The 16,028-nt window shown below is 37.8% G+C and overlaps 2 protein-coding genes across 2 annotated transcripts in view; one reads left to right on the top strand and one right to left on the bottom strand.

The window, feature by feature from the left end:
* LOC149775286 (uncharacterized) overlaps positions 1-16,028 on the bottom strand; it is a 47,159-nt gene that overhangs the window by 25,703 nt on the left and 5,428 nt on the right. The gene's annotated exons all lie outside the window — the stretch shown is intronic.
* LOC149775287 (uncharacterized) lies at positions 3,921-15,759 on the top strand. The gene is made up of 6 exons (XM_089943010.1): positions 3,921-3,976; positions 4,766-4,820; positions 5,448-5,578; positions 6,248-6,412; positions 7,917-7,963; positions 15,651-15,759. Exons 2-6 carry the CDS (start codon positions 4,774-4,776, stop codon positions 15,681-15,683), a joined length of 423 nt encoding a protein of 140 aa, XP_089799136.1. The 5' UTR covers positions 3,921-3,976; positions 4,766-4,773; the 3' UTR covers positions 15,684-15,759.

Here is a 16,028-nt window from a genome sequence, read left to right as displayed (position 1 = left end):
GTGACTTGTTGCTGGACTGCTGAGCGTGTTTAATCTTGGAGATGACGTTGAAAGTTGTCAATTCTGCTGGGCTGCTAAACCAATCCAAACGGGTGACTTCAATCTGTCGTCATAAATGGAGAGTCTCAAGCGATCGTCTTCTGTGGCTTCACATTGTCGTTTTAGTGTGGTTAACAAAGAATTCCACAAATCGGTGATGAACCTTCTGTTTTCTCCAACAGTGCTTCTTCTGACTCCTCCTCCTTTCGAAATAAAAGTCATGACACATGCTATATCTATCAGAGGAAAGCACAGTGGTCTTCAGAATGTCCACAATGTCAAAGTAAGACAGGCATCAAAAGAGAAAATGGTTAAGATACCTGTTATGATTGTCAGAAGAAAGGACTTTGGTCTTCACACTGCCCTAAGAAAAAGGAGAACTCATCAAAGAAACAACAGGAGGAGGAGAAAGCTTCCGAAGATGAAAAGGAACCCCGGGAATAGGAGGCCAGTTTGTCATTCACCGGCCTTCTTCTCTCATAGACCTTGTTTCTTCTATGCTCTTCTTCGTCTCGTTTGCTTCTTGCCTCTTCTTCTCACTGTTGAATGAGAACGGCTTGTTCTCCTTAGTTCTGCTGTTGCAAACTGTTTTCCAATTATCTTTCTGTCTAAAATCCTAAACTTGAGGTAATGAAGGGGAAGGTGGCGAAAGTACTGGTACCGATACATATTCTTGAGAAGAGGAAAGAAAATCCTCTTAATCCCAATTGAAATCATTCTCCTCCGGAAGTATCATCGTGGTTGCTTTGGTAGCCGCTGCTATGCTATCACTACTCGTTTCCACTGCTGGCACATCCTAATTCATTGTTTTTATAGTTTCAGTCATGTTCCAAAAACGTCGCATAGATTCACTGCGCACAGACGCTAGCGCACCTGCTCTGCCTAAATTTTGCAACGCGCGTCTGGATTGGTGCATGTAGGTTTAGTTTTTCAGGAAATGGGTTTTGAATGGGAACAATACTTTGGTCATATTATTGTTAGCGTTATCCACAATTACAAATTAGCTGAGGTGCTCAATAATATCTCTGATTGTTTTATTTCACACTCCTATTTACGAGCAATTAAGTTTTTTGGAAGCCTTAATTGTCATTGGCTGGTTGCGACAAGATTAAAAGAAAATATATTTTCTCAAGATGCAGTGATAAGTAGGATATAATATTATTAATAGATACTCATTCTACAAAAATATTGAAAGTTACTGAAGAAGCGAATTGTGTTTTGAACCAAAGTGTTCCTCTCACTCTGTCAGTAGCAGGGGAGTGACGATATTGTTTAACAATAGATTCAAATATGAAATATTGAAAGAAATAAAAGATCAAAGATTATATTATTTTAGATGATACTATAAATGATCAAAACATATTAGCAGCAATTTATGGACCAAATTAAGGCAATTCTGAATTTTTAAGCAACTCTTTGCAAATAAAGAACAGTTGATAAATCGTCAATAATAATTGGAGTAGATTAGAATGTACCACAATACTATGCTAAAGATACAATTAACTACGTAAATAATAAGAAGAATAACGCACAAAAACCAAATGCATTCGATAATGGAAGAATTTGACTGTGTAAACTTCTGAATATAGAAGAAACCAACCCTTGGAAGATACAGCTTAGAGGCCCTTTTAAATACAGGCCAGGTTAGACTAATATCTGTTATCATCATACCTTCAAACGTATCTGACATATTGTAATATTGACATTCGCCACAAATCTGACCACTGTCCTGTTTCCATTACCTTTAAATTTAGTGATTAAGTAAGAGGAAGATTATATGGAGATTTAATAATAACCTTGAATTTATAGATATCCGTAAAGATTGTATATATGCTACTGTTGATTAATATAAAATAAATAATGGTTATAATAAACATGTAACAAGAAACTCCAATATAAATGATCGACTGTTTTGGGAATACTTTGAAACTAATGATGCGATGAAATAATGTCCCTTACTTCCCTTTTCTAAAAAAAAAAGAGACAAAATAATCAGTGGGAGAGAGTGATTGAGCTCACTTAAAATATTTATATGATAATGGCAATCCTGAAGATAATGTCAATGAGATCGGCATATTGAAGCAAATTTAAAAAATTTCCGGGAAGGAAAAGTTAAAGACATGATTTTAAGAGCAAAAGTAAGATGGGAAGTGAAGGAGGATAGAAGCTATTTTGTAACCTTAAGAACATGCATTAAACTGAAATATTGGTACCGAAGCTTATCCTTGATGATGGCAGGTAATTAACAGATTTGAATGGCACTCTAATAGTAACATAAATCCCTTTACAAAATCCATCATTCCCCCCGAAAGCCCCTAGTCAATAAGGCTAATTTGAATACTGTTTCTGAAAATACAAAAATCCTTTTATTTTTCAAATGTAGAATGACAGATGACCTAGCTTAGATAATTTTACTGCCTAGTTCTATAATATTTTATGGATTGATCTGATGTCTTTTTAAGCTAGAACTTTAAATTTTACATATCAAAACAATAGTCTAAAAGTTATACAAAAACTAGGAGTTATCACACTTATTCCTAAAGAATAAAAATCAACATTTTATCTTTAAAAATTGGCTACCCATCTGTGTCTTGAATGTTGTTTGAAGGATTCCATCATTATCTGATGTGCACAGAAAAAAAGAAGGCTTTACCACGGATAATAAGCAAAACACAATAGGTTTGTGAAGTGTCGGTATATAAGTGACTGTACACGCCTCGTTTTCATTTATTTCAAAAACAGATGATGATGACATCACGGCACTTTTATTTCTTCTTGATTTCGAAAAACGTTTTGATTCAGTAGAATGGTCTTTTATATTAACGTCTTTAGAATTTTTCTGTTTTGGTGCATTTATCCAGAAATTAACAATATTTGCATTTATAAATTCATATAACTCTACCATATATATGTATGTGTCTGTGCGTGTGTTTGCTCTGATATCGCAGTATATTTAATAAAATATTTCGAGTTTAAAAAATTATTACTTCTAGTATCAGTCAGAGTGGGTATTATTATGTATACTAGTATTTCATGTAATCGGAGAAATCTTCATTGAAATTTGCAATCATACACTCGATTTACGAAGACGCCTATACTACTTACGTTGCCCATATTCTCACCGTCGCCCATGTCTTTATTCTAGATAATGTTGGATGGGCCATATCATTAAGGTCATATAATCAATGGGAAATACACTGGGCCTATCTATCTATCTATCTATCTATCTATCTATCTATATATATATATATATATATATATATATATATATATATATATATATATATATATATATACGAATTCATAAATCGAAATGACTACTGTAAAACGTAAAATTTTATATTCATATCTGTGTGTGAAAGAAAGTGACGTAAGCCAGATATAATTATAGAAATGTGCCTTTTACGGAATAATTGACTTGATATGGGGTGGCAATTCTTTTCTATAAAGTAGTACTCAATGCTTGAACATATAAATTCATGCTGAAAAGTACTTACACATTTTACATGGATAATTAACCGCATGTTAAATGTGCAGGATAAAAATCGGGGACAAACGTACCATCCTGATAAATACAAAATAATTTTTTTTTCGTATGAAACTAAGAGGATGAAAATATAGCAAAATCTTTAAGCGGTTTGTTTTATTATCTCATCTCTAAGGTGACAAAATGCAACTTGCACTTGCTCTTTGCTTTAGATGTTATTGCATGCATACTGGTGGTTGATTTGTGAACTTTTGATACGTGTCATAAATAGACGTACTGATTTAGAAAGCGGAATTATTTATGCGATTGACAAATTAAGTACAAATTCTTATCCATTTAGTCACGTTTGATTGGGAACGTCACACAGATAACCTCTTTCGGGGCTATATATATGGTTGAAACGTATCAAACCCTCGTAGGTGCCTGATTTTTGTTTCTTGTTCAGCTCAGGTAATGATTTGTAACGTTGGAGACATTTTGCCTCTCTCTTTTCATTAGTTGTATTCCTTTCTTACATTTTACTCCTTTCTTACATTTGTAGTCCTTTATTACATTTTTAGTCCTTTATTACATTTTTAATCCTTTCTTAAATTTTTACTCCTTTCTAAAATAAGTTGTATCCTTTGCTCTATATTAACTGACATGAAAGAATTATTTTTCTTTTTAATTATTTTCTCTCCTATGTGATATGAGAGTAGAGCAATTTTTTTTATCAGTTTAAACTGGAGGATGTAACATAAATTATAATAAATTATAAGCATACATTCCATGCTTAACTCGTTTCATTGTGTTACACTCACTAATCTGAGAAAGGGTGCTTTTTTCCAGCTACTCGAGGTCACATTCCCCCCCCCCCCCACCAATCATGAAGCCCGGAAACAGAAATGATCGGTCGCTGACAGTACTGATATTTTGCTTCCGCAACATCGTTTTCATGATGATGATTAGGAATGATGATAATAATGATGATGACGGCAAATTCCAATTTTAATTATCCTGTTATGATTACTCTGTAGACTTGTCCTTCAATATCGTGGTCATATTTACTCTCCACTATATTGATTGTTGACTTGTACTGGGAGGATACAATGACGTCAAAATCTTTTCCTAATTCCAGAACCCGACAATTATACCCCTTCTACAATAAAAGGTCTTAAAAGTGTGTCGACTGCTGCCAATGTAAAACTGGCAGTAGCAAAAAGATGTTATTTTACAAATATTATACTTTGTCTGTTTCAGACGTGAAGATGATTACATACTTCCTATTGGCTCTTGTAATTGAGGCAGCTCGGGGGTAAAATCAGTTTATTTAAAACTTTATAATATATTCTTTACAAATACATACATCCATCCATCCATCCATCCATCCATCCATCCATCCATACATCCATCCATCCATACATACATACATACATACATACATACATACATACATACATACATGCATACATACATACATGATTGAATGAATACATACATACATATACAGAAGGACAGGCAGATATAAACATCACGTACATTTACAGGTTCGTATGGAGAAGGCGTTAACATTTGTTGAGGGTGAACCTCCGAATTATTCAAAAACTGTGTTGAATCACATTGATGTTGGTACGGCAAAAATTGGTTAAAGTATTAGAAACATGTCCCAAAAAAGAACAAGGTTTACCGAAGGATAATTCTTTTTTTGTTTGTACAAAATTTAAATTATAAAAATACATTTCCGGTGTGAAATCTGATCTTTTGTTTTTCCCGTCCTTTTCTGTCATTACGCTAAAACGGTACGGAGATATATTGCCCAAGCTCACGTAATATGCCAGCATATCCATATTGGAAAACATGAGTTTATAGAAAAGGATATATTCTGTTTTCAACGGGTAATTCGTGTCAGACTAGTTGACTGTACGAATTTAATCATCTTCAGGGCAAACATGCATGGGCTGACCGTCGACCAGGTCACGGCGCTAGTAATGCTCGATATGGACGACAATCATGACGGACATGTCAGCGAGGGTGAGCTGATGCTGGAGCTTGTTTTTAGATGGGACAAAAACTGTAAGCCAGTCTTTATATTAACGATGCCTTTAAACTTAATAGGATACCATTTCAGCAGTATGTTAGTTTTTAACTCTTGGTATGTTTAAAATATTCAAAATTATTTAACCGGTTCCTCTGCTTTAATGCTCGCAATTCTGTGATGTCAGCCGTACTCGAACAGACGATATTGACGAAATAATTCAGTACATAGGTTTTGTGTGTTTCAAAACCTTCTAGTTTTCTTTATACATTTATGTAATTAATCTTTGTTCATTCATGAATTATGACTCTAAATGGTTGTCTGTTTTCAAACGTTTGTCACACACGGGGAAACACTTTGAACCATCCAACTCAAAATTTTCCTTCCTGTTCCGGCAAACATTTGCACAGAGCAAACTGTGCATTGGTATTTATGTATATTTATCACAGATTGGATGGCACATTAGAAATGTATAAATCTAGATCTCAAAGTCTCACTGTGAAAGTGATTGTCTATTTATATTTTCTCCTTACTATTAAAAGGGCTTAATAATCGCAAAATGAATTTTTCAGAAATAGCTGAGGATCATATTTGCATAATTTAGCTATCACATATAATCTCACATTAAGTACAAAAGAAAAGTCCAGTCTCTAGTGTTATTCTTTTATGTTGATGATTTATAAGAAAAACAAATGTTATGATTACAGTTGATCTGCAGGTGTCTGAAGCAGAATTTATCAACTTCTGGTCACAGACGTACCATGACGATCACGCAACTACCGCTACTTTCTTCTATAACTTAGACTTCAACCACGATCATCACCTGACCACTGATGACATCAGCCACCATCTGGCAGTTTTGGATCCAAACGGTATGTACAGTTGTTTCGCTGTAACCACCAAACTTTAACTCTGTAGACAGGGGCGGCTCCAAGAATGGCATGTAGGGGGAGAAGGGTGTGTAAACAAATAGGCAAGGAGTGTATTAAATGGAAGCCCAGGTTTCTGCATTTTAAGTGTTTCCATGGCATAATTTTAACCATATAACTGTAGAAAGCGTCCCCATAACCGCGATCCGCCCCTGGGATCAGAACCCTACGCAAACATTTGTCATTTTAATCACCGTCTGGTAGCTCAGTATCAGATAGTAGGTTAACTACTGTTGTGATTTGACCTTCTCTTCAAATAACAAACGACATAGAATAGGACACACACCACATTGAACACCACGTAATGTATACCTTGATCCTTGGTGGCATCTCCGTGCTTTTGTCTACTTACTTTCGGCCGTTTTGGATAGGTTTTCTTTACTTTATAAACGTTTTTTGTAAGGTTTGGTTTGGCGAAGAAATGAATCATAAATAAAGTAGGAGTTTTTGAATATTGCTAGAATTTTCCATATCATTATTAAATTCATGTCTTGTTATTCGAGAATATTTGCTTCAAAATGTAGATAACAAGTAGGCGTAAATTCAATTAAAATTTAATTATATTACCTCTGAACACGAAACTGAAAATGAGCCCTATCTATACAAGTTTGCCTTATTATCAATTTAGAGGCTGGTTATCCATCTGAGGTTCATCTTCCTCGACTTAAACTCGGTAGATCAAGCGAGCTGAGTATGATTAATCGACCATTTACTGCATTCACAAACCGTTTCGATACAAGCGGAGTTCTGTATAGCGCTTAAATCTATTTTGTCATAAAATTGTTTTCTTAATATGAAAAGAGAAAACATGGATTAAGCTAACAAATGTTCCTGAAACTTTTTGACTGTTATTGTGTCGTTTTCGTTTCATTTTGTTTTTCATTTTAATTACGGTTTCTATTTGCAGTGAATATCAATGACCTGGCTAGCTCTCTTGCCTTATTAAAACATTTTAGCGACCATATGTAGCAAAGGTTTTTATTGGTTAACATTGCCGCATATTACGCAGAAATATAAACGTTTTTAATTCGGTACAGAATTGAACTACTCATATAGTCATGTGCCCTTTATGTGATCTTTAAAAGTATTTTAGGAAGCAATTGTTAAAAATTATGTTCTGTTAACCTTTTTGAGACTCGTAATAAGAATTGACTTTCATATTTTAAATGATTCATAAAGTCACGAAGCTGGACCAAAGATTACACGCAGTGCATGAATAGCCTTCGATTCACTATAACCGTTCGTGAATTGTTTAATCGATTTTTAACTTTCATGACTGAATGAACCTTATGAAATATGTAGCTCATTCCTTAAATAGCTTCTTGTTTTCTGCGTCACACGATTCGATTTTATCCACGCCAGTAAAAAGGCTTTGTATAATTTTTAATTATAAGGCATCTATTAGCATGACTCCTTTTAACTCTAACCAAATATCTTTTACACACAGGTGATAAACAGGTGTCGGAGGCGGAGTTTAAAAATTTCATGCACCTTGTGAGTATAGTCAATATCGTACATTTAAGGCATTGCCTTATGAGTATACTCGGTATCGTACAGTTAAGACATTACCTTGAGGGTATAATCAATATCGTACATTTAAGACATTACCTTGAAGTATAAACAATATCATACATTTTACACCTTATCCTGAGGATATAATCATTACCTTGTGGGTATAATTAATATCGTACATTAAGGCTTTGCTTTGAGTGTTTAATCAGTTGCTTGCATCCGTTAGTCTCGATAGACGATGTTAGTGCGACCATGAGAGATGTCCCGGTTGGTGGTTGTGCAATGTCTGCTGTGGCTATGGATCCCAACATGGGAGTGGCAGTCCTTGCTGCAATTGCTGCACTTGACAACTGAGTCTAGTGTGGGTTGGAGCTGCTTCTTCTTCTTCTGAGATCGCTTTTCATCAGCTAGCAAGCGTAGCTTGTCCTCGCCAGTTTTCAGGCCAGTCATCAGAGCGTGTCGCCAGCTGGACCTGTCTAGGGCAAGCTCTTCCTATGTGTTGACATTGATGTCAAGGGCTTTCATGTCACGCTTGCAGACATCTTTGAAGCGAAGATGTGGACATCAGATCGACCTTTTGCCAAAGGCAAGTTTCGAATAAAGAAGATATTTGGGGATTAGTCCGTCATTCATCCTACGTACATGGCCCATCCATCTATTGCGACGTTTCCAAAGGAGTGTGACCATGCTGGGAATCTTGGCACATCGAAGTACCTCGTTGTTTATTACTCGATCGCTCAATTTGATCCTGAGTATGCTTCGGAGGCATCGCATGTGAAAGGCGCTCAGTCTTTTCTATTGTGAGGTGCACAGAGTCCCGGTTTCACTGGCGTACAGGAGAGTGCTAAGGACGCAGGCACGGTACACGGAAATCGTAGTGTTCAGGATCAGCATACTGTTGATCCACACTCTCTGCGACAACCAGGAAAGATTTATTGATGCCTTTCTAATCCGCTTGTTGAGCTCAGCATCGAGCGAGAGGTTGTTGGTGATGGTAGAGCCGAGGTACGTGAACTGACTGACTACCTCAAGTTCGTCGTTATTGATGATGATGCTTGGATGGTTCGCGTCCTGAGCCATCACGTTTGTTTTCTTTAGGCTGATGGTCAACCCATACTCATCGCATGCTTTAGCAAAGCGGTCCATCAGGTGCTGTAGTTCAGCTTCTGTGTAAGTGGCAGAGCAGAATAGTCTGCAAGAAGCATGTCCCTGATGGTTGATTCACGCACTTTGCTCTTTGCATTTAGTCGTGCCAGGTTGAGCAGTCTGCCGTCTGTTCGCATGTGCAGGAAGATCACTTCTGTGGACGTCCCAAAGGCGTGCTTGAGCAGGACAGCAAAGAAGATGCAGAAGAGCGTGGAGGGCAAAGTCGCAGCCCTGTTTCACTGCGCTGCGGATGTCGAAGGGGTGGGACGTTGAGCCATATAACTGCACTGTGCATTTCATGTCATCGTGGAAAGAATGGATCATGCTTAGCAGCTTTAGAGTGCATCCAATATTCGCCAGGATTGTGAAGAGTCAGTCCATGCTGACCAGATCGTACGCTTGGTGAGGTCTATAAAGGCCAGGAAGAAGGGTCTGTGTTGTTCTCTGCATTTGTCCTGCAGTTGCCTGACGGAGAAGATCACGTCGATTGTAGACATCTCTGCGAGGAACCCGCACTGCGACTTTGGATACACTTTGTCAGTAAGCATCTGCAGTCTGTTCAGGATGACGCGTACGAAGACTTTACCCACGATGCTGAGAAGGGATATGCCCCTGTAGTTGTTGCAATCACATATGTCGCCTTTGTTCTTGAACAGGGTTACGATGTTGGTGTCTCTCATATCATAAGGTACGAACCCTCATACCAGCACTGTCAGAATAGGTCGTTCAGGTGTGTGAGCAGCACGCTGAAGCCGCACTTGATGACTTCTGCTGGGATGCCTTCATTTCCCTAGGTCTTTACCTAAGGTCAGTTTCTCTAAGGCATTATTTAGTTCTGCCACAGTAGGTTTCCCGTCCAGTTCGGCCACGAGAGGGAGGTTTTCAATGCCGTTGAGGGCATCGTTGGTCACGTGGTTCTCTCTGGAGTACAGTACAGAGTAATACTCCACCCAACGCTCCATCTGCTTGCCTTTGTCGTGGATGGTATCGCCTGCGGCATACTTCAGTGGTGATGTCACTTTCTTCGTAGGACCCATTTCTTTTATCATACATTCCTCTGATGTTTCCTGTGTCTGCTGATTACTGTATTCTCTGACAGAGCTGAAGCCAATATTCACTGGCGCACTGCCGTGCTAACCTCTGCAGTTTGCATCTGTTAGACCTGTATGCCTGTAGTTCCTTAGGAAAGAGGATCGCTTGTCTTCGATGTGAGCACTGCGACGCTCTTCTATGGCTAGCAAGAGTGTGGCAGAGTTAGCCTCAAGCCAGTCGTTGTTATTTGACTGCTTCTTACCAAAGATCCGTGTGGCTGAGCTGTACACAGTCTCTCTGATGTGATTCCATCTCTCTTTGGCTCTGCCGTTGGGAGATTATGAATCAAACGTCTTGGAGAGGGAATAATTGAATTCCTCAACCTTGTATGGATATGACGTCTTGTGTTTTGACCTAGAATGCCTCCAAGACACTTTATGCTGTGGCTTTGTCTCAAATCCGCGAGGCTGAGGTCGTGGTACCAGCACATCTTTAGGAGTCGCAACACGTTCTCATTCATCTTCCCAATGCCGAACTTGCCAAGACAGGATGGCCAAGAGTCATGATCAGCACCCACCCTAGCAATGAAGTCGCCCGGTAATATCAAGTTCTCTTCCCTGGGAATTTTGTCGATGAGCAAGTTTAACTCGTCGTAGAACTCATCCTTAGTATGCGGTGGCTTTTAGTGTGAGAGCGTAAGCGCTGATCAGGTTGACAGGCCCGGTTTTAGTGTGGAGGCAGAGGGACAGCAGTCTTCCGTTTCCTTGTTGTCATGGTTCTATCATCCTCAGCAGGGAGTTCCTGACGACGATTCCAACACCAAAATCTCTGGCTTCGTCTGCGCTCTTTCCTTGCAAGAAGAACATGTAGTTCTTTTATGTGAGGGACCCGGAATCTGGTAGCCGTGTCTCCTGTAGTGCGGCGATGTCGACCTGGACACTTGCGAGCTCGTCGTTGATCACTGAAGTTTTTCGATCATCGCTGATTGCCTGGAGATCATCTGAGAGCCCAGTCAGCATGGCCCTGACATTCCAGGTACATAGCTTGAGGATTGGAGGTTTCCATGTTGGGCTTCTTTTATTTCTTGGTGCAGTAGTTGCAGTCCGCTTGTCAGGTACTCGCGTATCTTAAGCCCTACGCACTCAGCGAGGCAGACGAACTGTGGCGGGGCGGCACCTTATTGGCTAGGGGCTGCCCAGCTTGAGGCGGGCAGTAGCTGTCCAATTAGACCTGTTGGTCTCTCCCACCGTTGGAAGCAGTTACTGGTGTCTGACTCTACGCCAATCGAGCGGTGACTTATAACCGGTAAACTGCTGATTCCCGTGTTGTCTCGACGCTGTGACGCGAAGCTGGAGTGTCCTCTCCAGGGCGCAAGCTTTGGCAGGGTGATATGGAGAATCAGCTGTTGTACATGCAGCTGATTACCCCTCTCCATGCAGCGGATGGATCCAAGGGAAAGGACAAGCCAATACGCAATGGCACCAGCGACGGCGCATGAGTTGCTGAGATGACACTGAAAGTAATGCCAAGTCGCCTTAGGGACTCCGTCTCGGGATTTTCTGTTAGAGGTTACTCCCTTAGCCTTTCTCATGAGAGGGTATAGTCGCAAGGCAGGGAAGATTTGAAGTCGGAGCTTACCTTGTCCTAGATGGACGACCATCCAAGATTAACGAGCCCCATCTGCCCAAAGCGTCTGGTTTTGAGGCGCCAGAAACGTGCCTGTCATGACATCTCCAATCAATTTAAACAGATTCAGCCGGGCTTAGTTAAGCCATTCGTGAAGGCCTTGAGCTGGATTTGGTTGACAGAAGCTCTATCAGATGGATGCCATGGGGGATTTCCAAGGGAAATGGGTGCTTATCTCCCATATCCGTCCCATGCGATAACAACCCTTGGAACCCCAGGGTTTAATCAAGATCGTACAGTGAAGACATTACCCTGAAGGTATAATGATTCAAGAAGGCACACATTTTTTAATTGGGATATATATATATATATATATATATATATATATATATATATATATATATATATATATATATATATATATATATATATATATATATATATATATCAATATTATATATATATGAAGCCGCTAAGAAGAACGTCACAAACATATTCCATGCAGCCAAATCAGCCCACTACAGTACTAAGATCATGTAAAGTTCCAACTGCAAAGAGCTCTTCGAGATTGCTTACAAGCTAATGTCAAGGAACAAATGTACACCACTTCCAACTATCTTCTCTCCAGTCGACCTTCCGGACCTGTTTGCAAATTTCTTCCGTGACAAAGTACAAAAAGTTGGAGATAAGCTTGACAACACAATTTCAATTGACTCGTCGTCACCATACAGTTGGAATACATAATTGCAGCGGCAACCATTAGCAGCATTTGAACCTGTCTCTGTGGATTTAGTATGTACAATCGTGCTGAAGGGTGCACCAAAGTCATGTGAACTTGATCCAATTACAACATCACTGCTGCTTGAGTGCTTAGATCCAGTATTGCCTTCACTAACTGATGTTATTAACACCTCTCTGTCTAATCCGGGGAATTCCCATCATTTTTCAAAACTGCCATTGTAAAGCCTCTGCTGAAGAAACCAACACTCGACAATAACGATTTAAAGAACTACTGCCCAGTTTCTAATCTTCCATTCATATAAAATATCTTAGAAAAGGTTGTTCTATCCCAGCTTGTATCTCATCTGAATTCAAACAGTCGTTTTAGCAATGTACAATCTGCATATCGCCTTGCCACAGTACTGAAACTACTCTTCTAAAAGTAGTTAACAACATTCTCTCTGCTTTGGATAGCGGAAAGATTACAGTCCTCACCCTCCTTGATTTGTCTGCAGCATTTGACACAATATACCATGATATAATACTTCACCATCTCCAGGATGTATCTGGCATTCATGATACAGCCTTACTGTGGTTCAAGTCCTACTTGGTCAACAGGACACATATTGCGTCTACAAATGGAATACACTCCAGCCCAGTTAATCTATGTTGTGGTGTTCCACATGGATCTGTTCTTGGACCTGTCGTCTTCATTCTATACACTCAGCCGCTCTCAAGGTTCATAGATCATCATCCAGTGTCTCGACCAATTGTACGCTGATGACACCCAAATATACAAATCTAGCCACCCAACTGAAGTTGATGCTACCATCCAAGGTACAAAGACACAAAGACACGGTGATCCCATTCAAGAGTGCTCTTAAAACTCACCTATTTCAACTGCAAGAACAAACTTAAAGACCTAATGTTTCCCACCTTAAATATTTTCAGCATGTTTTTATGTTTTCTAATTTCATGGTGTTTTTTTTTTTGTTGTAATCATATCATTATATATGTTTTTGATGTTATAGGTGTTGTCTAATGTTGTAAAGCGCTTTGAGCTTCTAAAGATTAGGCGCTGTACAAAGTCCTCATTATTATTATATATATATATATATATATATATATATATATATATATATATATATATATATATATATATATATATATATATATATATATATATATATATATATATATATTAAGCTGACTATGAACAGTGCAAAACTAATATCTAGCTAGCCTAAGCGCTTTCGACTCTTAATGTCTTTTTCAAAGGTAAATACAAAGCATGGACAAGACAAACAAATAAAACAGACAAACCGTTGTCTTTGTAAAACTTCACATGACTATGACTTGTTGCGGATGCTGAAAGATATTTTATATTGACCTAGAAATCGATGAGTCATAGCGTCACCTGTAATATCATGTAAATTTATGTACGCGCAAATTATATCCCGGATATTGCATTGTTATAGTTGTAATTATAGGTTATTTGGTGACTAATAAGCAAATTTAGAGAATTATTGAAAAGAGAACATGCCGGCTGCAAAAAAAAAGGTAATTTTATTTTGTGAATGGCTGTCTTAATCAGGTCTTCTTGGTTTAAACCGCTAGGTCAATATAAAATATACGATATAAGGACAATATGCTATTTATCAAATTAGAAAAGCATTCGTGTTTTAGTGCGTGACAAGGAATGAAAACAAACAATGGCGCATAAATCAATTAAAGTTTGTCTCAAACGTGCATGCAACATTTAAGACTTGTCAACATTCGCTTATAGCTGCAAATATATTTCGTTTCTACTTACCTTTATATGTAAAAGAACTTAAAAGGAAAAGCTGTCCCTTTATAATGCGGTTTTCTTCTTAAAACATTATCTAGTAAGTAAAATGGGGCAAAATTTTCATATAGGTTGTATTAATTTATTTCAAATCCGTCTTTGATAATGTTCATTAAGTTTGAATTCCCACTACCACTACCCCACCCCAAAAAGTTGGTTTAACAGATTTTTCTTTAAAACAAAAAGACTGTTGAAGATAGAATTCGGAATGAAGCTCTCCTACATCTGTGGATTTCGATTTATTTTTTAAAAATTTTCCCAAATTTAGATTTCAAGGTTTGCATTTCTTTCCCTTCAGGAATAATATCCTGTAGGGGAGTTTATTTGCCTTTCTTCCTTTTTCTGAGTTTTGAAGTCATAAGTGACCTTTGCCATTAAGGTATTAATTCCATACCATAATTCTTTGCCATTAATTCCGTAGATTCAGTATCCTTCCTGTGTGAGGTTCTGTTTACTTATGCATATATTGTTTGTCTTTCATCCCGTGTCTGGGTTTAAGGAAGAACTTATGTTTATTAAACATTGTTAAGTCTCTCTATCTAGTCGGAAAAAATATTGTCTTCAATGGGCATTGAAAAAAAAAGTTTGAATTCAATAGTTATTTAGAGTTAGGTAAATTTTCAATATCAGAGTTAAACAATCGGCAACATTCTACCCACGTGTGCAACATTGCAACATTTACCGACATGCGTACAGTATTTGTCTCAATTAAAAACGTATATATTGCACATATCAGAAGTGTGTGTATGTGTGTGTTGTCCTAATTATAAGTGTCATGTGTTGTCCTAGTTACAAGTGTATGTGTATCATAATTGCCCTAATTAGAATTGCTTGTGTATTGCACATATCCTGATTGGAAGTGCTCATTAGTAACTACAACTGTATTGAGGGGTATAAAACGCATTAAAATTACGATTAGCGGAGACTCAGATCTGCCGTCTCATGATGCATATATATATATATATATATATATATATATATATATATATATATATATATATATATATATATATATATATATATATATATATATATATATCAGGGTCAACACCCTTTGTTCATCTTACGAGTTCAAACAAACAAAGTGTACCCTTTGCTTCTGAAGCATTATGCGCAGGTATATCAGATGTACTCTGTTGTATTAGGATGATCGTTATATCCTGATCCATACGGTATTGCCAGTTTAGAGCGTCGTTGTCTTAGAAACAAATTTTAAAGTCATATACATGTGTTTCCAGGAACAATGACTACATTGCAGAATGTAATATAAACCTATAATCATTTATTTCCTTTTTTCAGATGCATCCCCAGGGTAACTTTCAAGGACAGTAAAATTAAGAAAATTAACCATACGTATTTATTATTTGCATGCATATATTAAAAACCTACTGAGTGTACAATTTTGCTATTAGTCTTATTATTTTCCTAAAAGACGAGTAATCTCAAATGTATTGACCATGGAATCTGCTTCACTACCACCAAGCAAAAGAGATGAGACTGAAGTTATCCCTTCGACGAATAAATAATCAAAAGATGTGGACAGCTCCGCTAAGCACCCGTACACACACACACACACACACACACACACACACACACACACAACTTGCAAAGCACCATCTTCTTGGGAGAATAAATAAATATATTTGGACAATAGATAACACATGGCAAGTAACGATA

The sequence above is a fragment of the Sinohyriopsis cumingii genome, chromosome 19, assembly GCF_028554795.1.
Source record: "Sinohyriopsis cumingii isolate HCF-2022 chromosome 19, ASM2855479v2, whole genome shotgun sequence".
NCBI lineage: Eukaryota > Metazoa > Mollusca > Bivalvia > Unionida > Unionidae > Sinohyriopsis > Sinohyriopsis cumingii.
The sequence above is the reverse complement of the archived record's forward strand: the minus strand, read 5'-3'. Positions and strand labels throughout refer to the sequence as shown.